The following is a 12,742-nucleotide window of genomic DNA, read 5'->3' on the forward strand; positions in this document are numbered from 1 at the left end:
GCATCACTTATAAAGCGCTCCAGGGCTCTGGCCCAGCATGTTTGAGAGATAAACTTAGAAGGTATGGTACACACTTTCCTCATGGGGAGGTAGGAGCTTTGCAGTGAATGACACATGGCATTGGAACATGCTCCCTCTTGACATTAAGACCGCTAAATCTATAGACCTTGACTGCGGCCCTCCCCGACTTGCACACGGTGCACCCATGTCCCAGCTGACTTTTACCATATGGTCTGGTAGTGCCCCACCATTGCGTCATTCTGGGTGGGTATGGAACTAGAGCTTACACAGACCTCGGAGAAGGTGGTTCCTCATGACCCGCTACATTTGATTTTGGTGTGTTTGATGGCCTGGAGGGTTCTTGGGCCGATAAAACGCTTTCTTGGGACCGCAGTGGTGGTGGCAAAACAGGATATTGCGGCGGTCTGGTCACAGGCCAAGCCCCCTGCTGTACCGAAGTGGTGACGGGGGTGGACTGGTGCAGGGCCCAAGAGGAACCCTTCTTTGAGACCCCGGGCTGCCCTGAACTGTTCAGAAGGTTTAGGAGTACATGGTTCAATCAATTGTCTTGATTGGAGTATGTGTTTCTATGTATCGTGATAAGATTGCACAAGAACCTACCCTGGAGCCTGATACACAGGTTTATTTCATCACCCCTACTGTTATTAATCATCGAGGTAATGTGCTTGATGTTGCTGTCAATGTAATTGTGTGGTTTCTTTTAAATATCAATAAATTTGATTATCAAAAAAAAAGACCGCTCCATCTCACCTGACATTCGGCAAATCTTTAAAAACCTGGCTGTTCAGGAACTAACACTTATGGTTACTCCCTTAAAGTTACACAGCGCGAATATGCGTCAGGGCAATGGTTTGTGCTTTACAAAAATCTACTCAAATAAAAAATAACAATAAAATAGATTGCTCCATTCAACCTCAAGATTCCTGGAATAAAGACTAGTCTTTCACATAACCCCTCCAGAGTGTAATGATGTTGGCAATAAAAGCGTCAGAATATAACAACTGCTCATGTACTCTTTTCTGGTTCACAATAGATCATTGGGGTCTTACCCTGCCATGATGGCTCCGAGAGTAGAAATGTGCCATTCGGGAGAATTGAAGCCAAGGATCCCCACGCCACGGAACGGCTCCAAGCCGAGCTGTGGAAGTAAAGCAGACAAGCAGATACTGGCATTACTGAATCTGTGGGGTAAACACACACACACCAAATGATAAGCATTGACCTCAATATGTCTCAAACCCAACTCAACTGTTCAGACTTTTGGGAGTAGCTGGGAGTCAAGAATATTCCATTTAGATATATTTATAGTATCATAAGCCTGTAACCGTGCTGGTGGCCGGTCTGTCCCAACCATTGAGCATCCTGTGTAAGCCATGGTAGACAGTTTAAATAATTCAGGATCCATTAAAACACGAATGCACAATCCTCGCTCTGTCTTCCGGCATACCTTGCTCGCCAACCTTTGGCCAAAACAGAGTCATAAGGTCTTCAGAATGCCCCTGGCAGCCATTGGCTGTCATCAACTCTGACTCTATGTACACCCTCCCCGACACCTGAGCCCAATCGATCTGCCCAATATTGATTCAATTCAGTGGCTCAGGTGTGCGCCCAACGCACCCACCAGTGCCCAATGGATGAGAGAAGACAGAAATTCCCAGTAACCATAATTAAATGTGACAAACATGTGTGGATTCCTGTCACCCAAACATGTGTAGATTCCTGTCACCCAAACACATATGGATTGCTGTCATCCGAACACGTGTGGATTCCTATCACCCAAACGTGTGGATGGCTGTCACCAAAACATGTGATGATTCCTATCACCCAAACATGTGTGGATTCCTATCACCCAAACATGTGTGGATTCCTATCACCCAAACATGTGTGGATTCCTATCACCCTAACATGTGTGGTTTCATGTCACCCAAACACATGTGGGTTCCTATCACCCAAATATGTGTCGATTGCTGTCATCCAAACACATGTGGATTGCAATTACCTAAACATGTGGGATTCCTGTCACCCAAACATTTATGGATTGCTGTCACCCAAACACATGGGGATTTCTATGACCTAAACATGTGTGGATTCCTGTCACCCAAACACGTGTGGATACCTGTCACCCAAACACATATAGATTGCTGTCATCCAAACATGTGTGGATTCCTGTCACTCAAACATGTGTGGGTTCTTATCACCCAAACACGTGTGGGTTCCTGTCACCCAAACATGTGTGGATTCCAATCACCCATACACGTGTGGATTCCTGTCACCCAAACATGTGTGGATTCCTGTCACTCAAACATGTGTGGAGTTCTGTCACCCAAACATGTGTGGATTCCTGTCACCCAAACACGTATAGATTGCTGTCACCCAAACACGTGTGGATTACTGTCACCCAAAACACATGTGGATTCCTGTCACCCAAATATGTGTGGATTCCTGTCACCCAAATATGTGTGGATTCCTGTCACCCAAAAACCTCTGGATTCCTGTCACCCAAACACATCTGGATTCCTATCACCCAAACAAGTGTGGATTCCTATCACCCAAACATATGTAGATTCTTGTCACCCATACACATTTGGATTCCTATCACCTAAAAATCTGTGGATTCCTATCACCCAAACATGTGTGGAATTCTGTCACCCAAACATGTATGGATTCCTGTCACCCAAACACGTGTGGATTCCTGTCACCCAAACATGTGTGGATTCCTGTCACCCAAACATGTATGGATTGCTGCCATCCAAACATGTGTGGATTGCTGTCACCCAAACACGTGTGGATTCCTGTCATCAAAACACCTCTAGATTCCTGTCACCCAAACACGTCTGGATTCCAATCACCCAAACATGTGTGGATTCCTATCACCCAAACATATGTGGATTCTTGTCACCCAAACACATTTGGATTCCTATCACTTAAACATGTGTGGATTCCTATCACCCAAATTTGTGGATTCCTACACCCCAAACGTGTGGATTAATAGCACCCAAACATGTATGGATTGCTGCCATCCAAACACGTGTGGATTGCTGTCACCCAAACACATGTGGATTCCTATCACCCAAACACAATTGGATTTCTGCCACCCTAACATGTGTTGTTTCCTGTCACCCAAACACGTGTGGGTTCCTATCACCCAAACATGTATGGATTGCTGCCATCCAAACACGTGTGGATTGCTGTCACCCAAACCCAAACATGTGTGGATTCCTATCACCCAAACACAATTGGATTTCTGTCACCCTAACATGTGTGGTTTCCTGTCACCCAAACACGTCTGGATTCCAATCACCCAAACATGTGTGGATTCCTAGCACCCAAACATGTGTGGAATTCTGTCACCCAAACATGTATGGATTCCTGTCATTCAAATATGTATGGATTCCTGTCACCCAAACATGTGTGGATTCCTATCACCCAAACACATTGGATTTCTGTCACCCTAACATGTGTGGTTTCCTGTCACCCAAACACTTGTGGGTTCCTATCACCCTAACATGTGTGGATTGCTGTCCTCTAAACACATGTGGATTGTGATTACCTAAACATGTGGGGATTCCTGTCACCCAAACACTTATGGATTGCGGTCACCCAAACACATGTGGATTTTTATCACCTAAACATGTGTGGATTACTGTCACGCAAACATGTGTGGATTCCTGTCACCCAAACACCTGTGGATTCCTGTCACCCAAACATGTGTGGATTCTGGTCACCCAAATACGTATAGATTGCGGTCATTCAAATACGTGTGGATTCCTATCACCAAAACATGTGGATTCCTATCACCCAAACATGTGTGGAATTCTGTCACTCAAACATGTATGGATTCCTGCGCCCAAACATGTGTTGATTCCTTTCACCCAAACGTGTGGATTCCTATCACCCAAACATGTATGGATTCCTGTAACCCAAACGTGTGTGGATTCCTATCACCCATATCTGTCAACCAAACGTGTGGATTCCTATCACCCAAACACATTTGGATTCCTGTCACCCAAACATATGGATTCCTATCACCTAAACATGTGTGGATTCCTATCCCCCAAACATGTGTGGATTCCTGTCACTCAAACATGTGTGGATTCCTGTCGTACACATATGTGGATACCTGTCACCCAAACATATGGGGATTCCTGTCACCCAAACATATGTGGATCCTGTCACCCAAACATATGGGGATTCCAGTCGCCCAAATATGTGTGGATTCCTGTCACCCAAAGATATGTGGATACAGGTCACCCAAACATTTTGGGAATTCCTGTCACCCAAACATATGGGGATTCCTGTCACCCAAACATATGTGGATACCTGTCACCCAAACATGTGTGGATTCCTGTCACCCAAACATATGCGGATACCTGTCACCCAAACATATGGATTATTCCTGTCACCCAAACATATGGGGATACCTGTCACCCAAACATATGGGGATACCTGTCACCCAACATATGGGGATTCCTATCACCCAAACATATGGGAATTCCTGTCACCCAAACATACGTGGATACCTGTCACCCAAACATGTGTGGATTCCTGTCACCCAAACATATGGGGATTCCTGTCACCCAAACATATGTGAATACCTGTCACGCAAACATATGGGGATTCCTTTCACCCAAAGATATGTGGATACCTGTCACCCAAACAAATGTGGATTCATGCCACCTAAACATATGTTAATACCTGTCACCCAAACATAAGGGGATTCCTGTCACCAAAACATGTGTGGATTTCTATCCCCCAAACATGTGTGGATTCCTGTCACCCAAACATGTCTGGATTCCTATCGCCCACACATATGTGGATACCTGTCGCCCAAACATATGGGGATTCCTGTCACCCAAACATATGTGGATACCTATCACCCAAACATATGGGGATTCCTGTCACCCAAATATGTGTGGATTCCTGTCACCCAAAGATATGTGGATAAGGGTCACCCAAACATATTGGGAATTCCTGTCACCCAAACATGGGGATTCGTGTCACCCAAACATATGTGGATACCTGTCACCCAAACATGTGTGGATTCCTGTCACCCAAATATATGTGGATACCTGTCACACAAACATATGGGGATTCCTGTCACCCAAGCATATGTGGATACCTGTCACCCAAACATATGTGGATTCCTGTCACCCAAACATATGTGCATACCTGTCACCCAAACATATGGGGATTCCTGTCACCCAAACATATGTGGATACCTGTCACCCAAATATATGGGGATTCCTGTCACCCAAACATATGGGGATTCCTGTCACCCAAACATATGGGGATTCCTGTCACCCAAACATGTGTGGATTCCTGTCACCCAGACATATGGGGATTCCTGTCACCCAAACATGTGTGGATTCCTGTCACCCAAACATATGGGGATTCCTGTCACCCAAACATATGTGGATACCTGTCACCCAAACATATGTGCATACCTGTCACCCAAACATATCCGGATTCCTGTCACCCAAACATATGTGTATACCTGTCACCCAAACATATGGGGATTCCTGTCACCCAAACATATGTGGATACCTGTCACCCAAACATATGTGGATTCCTGTCACCCAAACATATGTGCATATCTGTCACCCAAACATATGGGGATTCCTGTCACCCAAACATATATGCATACCTGTCACCCAAACATATGTGGATTCCTGTCACCCAAACATATGTGCATACCTGTCACCCAAACATATGGGGATTCCTGTCACCCAAACATATGTGCATACCTGTCACCACAACACACGTGGATTCCTGTCACCCAAACATATGTGCATACTTGTTACCCAAACATATGTGGATTCCTGTCACCCAAACATATGCGCATACCTGATATCCAAACATATGGGGATATCTGTCACCCAAACATATGTGGATTCCTGTCACCCAAACATATGTGCATACCTGTCACCCAAACATATGTGGATTCCCGTCACCCAAACATATGGGGATTCCTGTCACCCAAACATATGTGCATACTTGTCACCCAAACATATGTGGATTCCTGTCACCCAAACATATGTGCATACCTGTCATCCAAACATATTTATTTATTTATTTTATTTATATATTAGGTTTCTAAAGCGCAACAGCTACCCAAGAAGGGTTTCCCGGCGTTGAGAGACACTATGTTTAAGAGCAGATTGTGCAACTCTGAGAGAGAGCAGGAGCAACTTACTGATAAAAGAGCCAGGTTTTGATGGCTCTGCGGAAGTGGATGTAGCGAGTTTCCAGACGTAAGTTCAGTGGGAGGGCGTTCCATAGCTTGGGACCCAACAAGGAGAAAGACCTTCCTCCAATCTTTGCTCGGCGCACTTTCGGCACGCGAAAGAGGCATTGAGATGCCGACCTAAGACAGCGAGCCGGCATATAAGGCTGCACAAGGGATGTAGATATCTTGGGGCATTTCCCCATTTAATTCTGTGCATAAGGCTCAATGTCTTGAATTTGACGCGGTTTTCGATTTTCAACCAGTGGAGTGCCTTGATGTGTCCAGATATTCTTTCCCATCTGGGACACTTGCACAGTAGTCTAGCAGCAGCATTTTGGACAAGTTGGAGGCGTCTCATGACTGTTTGCGCTGATCCCAGGTATAGGACATTGCCGTAATCTAAACGGGAGGTGATCAGTGCATTGACAACTGTCTTCTGAGTGTCTTCTGGCAGCATCCATTGGATTTTTCTGAGCCACCTCAGGATGGTAAAGCAGGTGGCAGTTACATTGTTAACTTGTGGCTCCATGGTTAACTCATTGTCAATGATAATGCCCAGGTTACGTACTTGGTGTGACGGGGTAGGTAGTGATCCCATTTCAGAGGGCCAATGTCTGGGATTCCAAAGGTTGTGATCAGGACCCAATATTAGAACCTCCGTTTTATTACCATTCAACTTGAGTAGGTTATTACTCATCCAGGTTGCAATTTTTCTGAGGCCAATTTGAAGGCAAGAGGGGGCGTCCTGATCACCGTTTGAAAGTGAAAAGACAATTTGTGAGTCGTCCGCATAGGTAAACATGTTTAAACCTTTTTCTTCTGCAATCTGGGCAAGAGGGGTTACGTACAGGTTAAAAAGCAGGGGACTCACAACTGATCCCTGAGGGACACCATAGGGGGATCGATGGATTTTAGAGGTCGAGGTATTGGAAGCAATCTGAAACGTCCTAAATGTAAGGAAGGATGCAATCCAATCCAATGCTGTACCCCTGATACCCATGCCCGAGAGGGATTTCAACAAAATGAGGTGGGAGATGGTGTTGAATGCTGCGCTGAGATCCAAAAGGATCAGCGCAGCAGACTCCCCTCTATCGACCAGGAGGCGAAGATTTTCCATCACCCCGAGCAATGTTGTCTCTGTCGAGTAACCAGGGCGGAAACCCGATTGTGAAGGGTGTAGTAGGTCATTTTTCTCCGCGCACTTGGCAAGGTGGCCGTGGACGTGTGTCTCCAGGATTTTGGAGAAAGCAGGTAATAAAGATATAGGACGTAAATTGGCCGGGTTTTTAGGGTCTGCTGATGTTTTTTTTAGCAGAGGTGAGACCATTGCGTGTTTCCACATAGATGGAACTTTTGCTGAGGAAAGGGATAGGTTCAGGGTCTGACATATTACAGAAAGTTGCGAAGTATCAAGGAGTTTTAGTACTGAGATAGGGAGGGGGTCGATCGGGGAGCCCGAGTTCAGTTTCCCTAAGATGTCTTGAAGGTCCTGAATTTTGAGTTCAGGCCAGAATAACAATGGCTCATGAGACAGATTTGTCGGGTAGGAGGTGTGCACCTCACTGCGATCAGGGTCTGGGAGCGTTTTGGCCTGAGTCTGTTGTTGCATTACTATATCCTGATAGATGGTTTCTTTCTTGTTTGTAAAGAACAGCGCCAGTTCTTCACATTGAACACCGTTCAGCGGAAGAGGTTTGGCTCTGGGGATTCCTGTCACCCAAACAAATGTGCATACCTTTTACCCAAACATATTGGAATTCCTGTCACCCAAACATATGGGGATTCCTGTCACCCAAACATATGGGGATTCCTGTCACCCAAACATATGGGGATTCCTGTCACCCAAACATATGGGGATTCCTGTCACCCAGACATATGGGGATTCCTGTCACCCAAACATATGGGGAATCCTGTCACCCAAACATATGGGGATTCCTGTCACCCAGACATATGGGGATTCCTGTCACCCAAACATATGGGGAATCCTGTCACCCAAACATATGGGGATTCCTGTCACCCAAACATATGGGAATTCCTGTCACCCAAACATATGGGGATTCCTGTCACCCAAACATATGGGGTTTCCTGTCACCCAAACATATGGGAATTCCTGTCACCCAAACATATGGGGATTCCTGTCACCCAAACATATGGGGATTCCTGTCACCCAAACATATGGGAATTCCTGTCACCCAAACATATGGGGATTCCTGTCACCCAGACATATGGGGATTCCTGTCACCCAAACATATGGGGAATCCTGTCACCCAAACATATGGGGATTCCTGTCACCCAAACATATGGGGATTCCTGTCACCCAAACATATGGGAATTCCTGTCACCCAAACATATGGGGATTCCTGTCACCCAGACATATGGAGATTCCTGTCACCCAAACATATGGGGATTCCTGTCACCCAAACATATGGGGATTCCTGTCACCCAGACATATGGGGATTCCTGTCACCCTCCTATGGACAAGCTCAAACTAGAAGAAACAGAAAGGGACATCTCCATCTCAAGCAGCCTGGCCATGCCTCCAGAGCTCTACATTAAAGGGTGGTCCTCAAGCGCCCTTACGTCACTCCGGTGTTGGTGGCACCACCTTACCCGCAGGAAGCTCTTGGCTGCAGCCCGGCACTGGTTGTAATATTGGAGGTATGTGGTGGTTTCCCACTGCCCATCTCGCTTCGCGGCAAATGCCACCTTGTCGCTGTGCTGTTGTACTGTCTGCCGGAACATCTGGAGTGTGGTCATGGGTGGCATGGCGCCTGCACCCATCTCGTCCATGCGCAGCTGGACAGCGCCATCACACTCGGTTGTCCAGAAGCTGTCGGCCGGAGCCAGCTTGACCTCTGTGCCTTCATCCTCCTCGAGATCTACAGAGGTCATGTCTACTGCAAGAAGAAGAAAGAGAGAAGGGAAAGGTTTAGTGTCAGAGCCCACCTGCAAGTATGTCTGAAGTAAGGTGCTCACAAGTGCAGCTCCCTCTTCAAACAAGATGCTCTTTATCATCCGTTCTGTACATTTGTACAGTCGCAGTTTTGTGTCTAAACTCTGGTGGTATTTCCACATTAAAATCAGACATCAGTGGGATATAGACTGATTGGAAAGGAAACAATATCTTCATTTCACCAGTTCAATACAGCTAAGGACAGAGACATTGGTGGATAAAAATGGTCCTCTTGGGTGCGTTTTTGAAAAATACAACCTCAGGCAGGGAATGTTTTCTGTACACATTGCTCTAGATTTACTCAATTTTCATGCAGTTCAGAGCAGAAACCTCATTTTATGAGCTCAATTGTGCAAGGGGAGGCAGCCCTGGCACTTTAACCAGACGTGCACCATTGGCACAAGTGAGGCTGCACTGTCTTGTGTAGGATTTGTTCTGGAAACATAATAAATTCCTGGGTCTGGACAAACTCAAAAGGCTCTCACGCATTCGATGTGTGTTGCGCAATGCAGCAAACATAGAATGTGTCCATTGTTAAAAGAAATAATCTTTATTTCCCTGTTTTGCAGCTTCAAGTAAGCATTTTTGAGGCTAAGCATGGTCTGGCTACCTTAGAGTCAACGCTGCATCTGGGCCTGGTCACTGCAACCCTGCAGGTGTTTGCAGGGACCTGGCCCAGTAAGACCCACTAGAGGCAAAATGATGCAAAATAGTACAAAGTGTTTCCTTGCTGTGGAAATTTTTTCACAGCAAAACACTTTCGCACTTTTTAGTATATACCATGCACTGCATTACTTCGCTTTGTGTCTCTGTGGGCCAGTGTAAAACCTTGGTGAATATGGGCCAGGGAATGTAAGGCGCACATTCACTATTCTAGGAAGCTTGGAGTGTGTTCTTCATGCATCGAATGTCATGTTGAAAGTTGTACAAAAACCCTAGAACTTTGAACTGTAAGTTTCTTCTTTCTTTATATTCACTCCTCACTGATCAAATTTAGGAAAAGCATGGAGGGATAATTTGTGTTCTTGTCGAGAGTTTCTCTTTTAATTATTTAAATCTGATTGTTTTTAAATTGTGTATTCTGCCTGTAAATCGATACTTTTTGTCATTTCTAGTAATGTATGAACTAATTGTAAAATTTTTATTGAAATGTGCTTTTATGAATGTTACTACGTACATTCAAATAAAGTTCTTTGACTTGACTTGACACTCCTCACTGAAGGTAGCACTACGGCGCACATTCAAACGATAACTACCTGTTCATGAATATGGAAACATATATAGATATATTTATTTTATTTTTTTATGTTATTTTGCTACATTTCACTCATAGCAGGATAAATAAGGGTAAAGGGCAAAACTGGTGTCATTTTTCAGCTGGGCCTTTCATTTTCTCATATAACCCATTTGTTCAACATTCGAACCCATTTTTTAGAAACCAAAACAGTCTGGTCCACACAGACACCATCTAAGCTGCACCTGTCCAATCATCTATGTGTGCACAAGACAGTGAGCGTGAGTAGGCCTGTGGACACCTCTACTGATGACTCTTTTTGTGTTCTTGCTATTAATGTTTATTCTGTTTTTAGTACTTTTTGTCTTCAGTATGATTATGGTAAGTGTCCATTCTGCTTTCACATATTGTGTGAGCCGTGGCTGTTTGTTCACTCATGCAATTAGGTATCACACTAGCTTATCCAATGTAGCGACCACCCGCGACCTACAATAAGTGGTACAATCGTGGCCCACAGAATGCTGACAGGAGCCGGGGCACCTTGAGACAGCAAGGGCTCTATTCCTAAAATAAAACTGATAGGACAAAAACACACAGAAGTGGGTACCACATGGTCACCAGGGAGTCAAAAAGACATGTGAAATGTACATGGAGGCGTTGAGGTAAATCAAAGAAATCTTTAACATTTTCAGAAGAATAATCTTAACCCCACAGAAACATCCCCATCAGGACCAAGCAGTGCTGTGAGGAAGAGGAGCCTGGAGCTGAGAGTCACAACAATCTGCAGATCTGCCAAGTACAACACAAAGTCCCCCCCCTCCCTCTTCGCCATTGTTTATTACTACGTAGGCACAGCCCACAAGATTCAAGCCAGTGAGGCAAAGAGGCATATAACATTCCAGCCCAACCATCTACAGGGTCTTCCCGTTCTAGAAGCCAACACTCCAACCTTGCCAACTCATCCGGTCCCTGAGAAAGAGCATGTTCTGAGCCGACTTAAACATGGCATCATGCCACCTCTAGCAGGGTCGTGTCTGATTTGCATATGACTGGGTCCAAACTGGAATGGCATGGTGAACAAAAGAACAATGTATTTAATACAGATCTCTGGGCCGGGGTAAATGTTTGATATGTTCGGCATTCCATCCATCATTTGTTACCGCAGCACTTTTCACCCTAAGCTGGCAGGGTATGCCCAGACGTGGGTCCCTTGCTCACTGTGCCACTGGATTCAAGCTAGCCAGGCTGATGAGGGATGATGCCCCAAACCTTGTCCCAGGATGCTTGTTTTCCAGTCCAGATAGGATCTGGTTTGGCAGTTCGGGTTGGAAAGTTCAAAAGAGGCACAAGGTCAAGATTGATTTGCATATGGCTGGGTCTAAACTGGGATGGCAATGAGAGCTAAAGTACAATGGACTTAACCCAAGTCGGTGACTGGGGGTGAGTGTTCGACAATGTTAAGTATTCTGTAGATTATATTTGTAGATTATATTTTTGTGTCCCTGTAGAAATGAAACAGTGGACGCAAAGACTTGATGGACTACTGGATAACCTCTAATATTCCGTATTTCCATAAATATTTGGGACCAAGATCTTACAATCCAAAAGCATGAATATCTGGAACAAAAAAGTGATATCTCCGGATTATTTGGGTATTTTATTTGCTAACAATTTACTTGGTCACAGCAAGTACTTGTTAGAATCGAGGATCTCTGGTTGGCACAGGTATACATTTGTGACAAGCAGGGATCCTCTCCTCTAGTCAGGGCAAGGGAATTACACCCTAGAAATAACTCCTGCTCACCCTCTAGGCTGCGTGGCGCTAGCAGTCAAGGCTTATCTCAGAGGCGATGTAAGTTAAGCAGTTGTAACCACACACAGTAATCAAGTGACAACACTACAAATGGGCACCACACAGCACAAGACCAAGATAACGACAAAAATGAACCACAATACTGTTAGCAATGCAGAGTTTTTTTTTAAATGTGTATTTTAGAGTTCAGTGCGAATCGTACCCTTTTTCCAGCTCTCACGGTGATGAAAATGCTAAGAAAGAGTCAAACGGGCGCAGCGGAGTCTCCAGTCCGGTGCACACCCAAATGCAGTGCGAGTCGTTCACAGTACCTTAGTTTCGTTGTGTCCGGCACGGATGTTGCGCTGTAAAAAGAAGGCAATCCAGAAGCGTTGTCTGCCATTTACGGTGCGAGCCCCGGCTCGTTGCAGTCGTCGGTGCGAGGCGTAGAGCAGGGGCCGCGTTGATCAAGGCGGACGGTCCTGGGTGTGGGACGTTCAATTCACAACACGGCGT

At 45.3% G+C, this 12,742-nt stretch overlaps 1 protein-coding gene across 4 annotated transcripts in view; it reads right to left on the reverse strand.

Annotated features, from left to right (window-relative positions):
- The window catches only part of LOC147725893 (long-chain-fatty-acid--CoA ligase ACSBG2-like), a 680,835-nt gene that overhangs the window by 294,193 nt on the left and 373,900 nt on the right, over positions 1 to 12,742 (reverse strand). For all 4 annotated transcript variants that reach the window (XM_086960036.1, XM_086960035.1, XM_086960038.1 and 1 more), the window contains 2 exons: positions 8,858 to 9,144; positions 1,071 to 1,159 (listed from right to left, as the gene is read on the reverse strand). In XM_086960036.1, coding sequence (XP_086816162.1) covers positions 1,071 to 1,159; positions 8,858 to 9,144 — 376 coding nt within the window. The remainder of the gene's footprint in view (positions 1 to 1,070; positions 1,160 to 8,857; positions 9,145 to 12,742) is intronic.

This window comes from Lissotriton vulgaris, chromosome 3_1 (assembly GCF_964263255.1).
Source record: "Lissotriton vulgaris chromosome 3_1, aLisVul1.2, whole genome shotgun sequence".
In the NCBI taxonomy this organism is placed as follows: Eukaryota; Metazoa; Chordata; class Amphibia; order Caudata; family Salamandridae; genus Lissotriton; species Lissotriton vulgaris.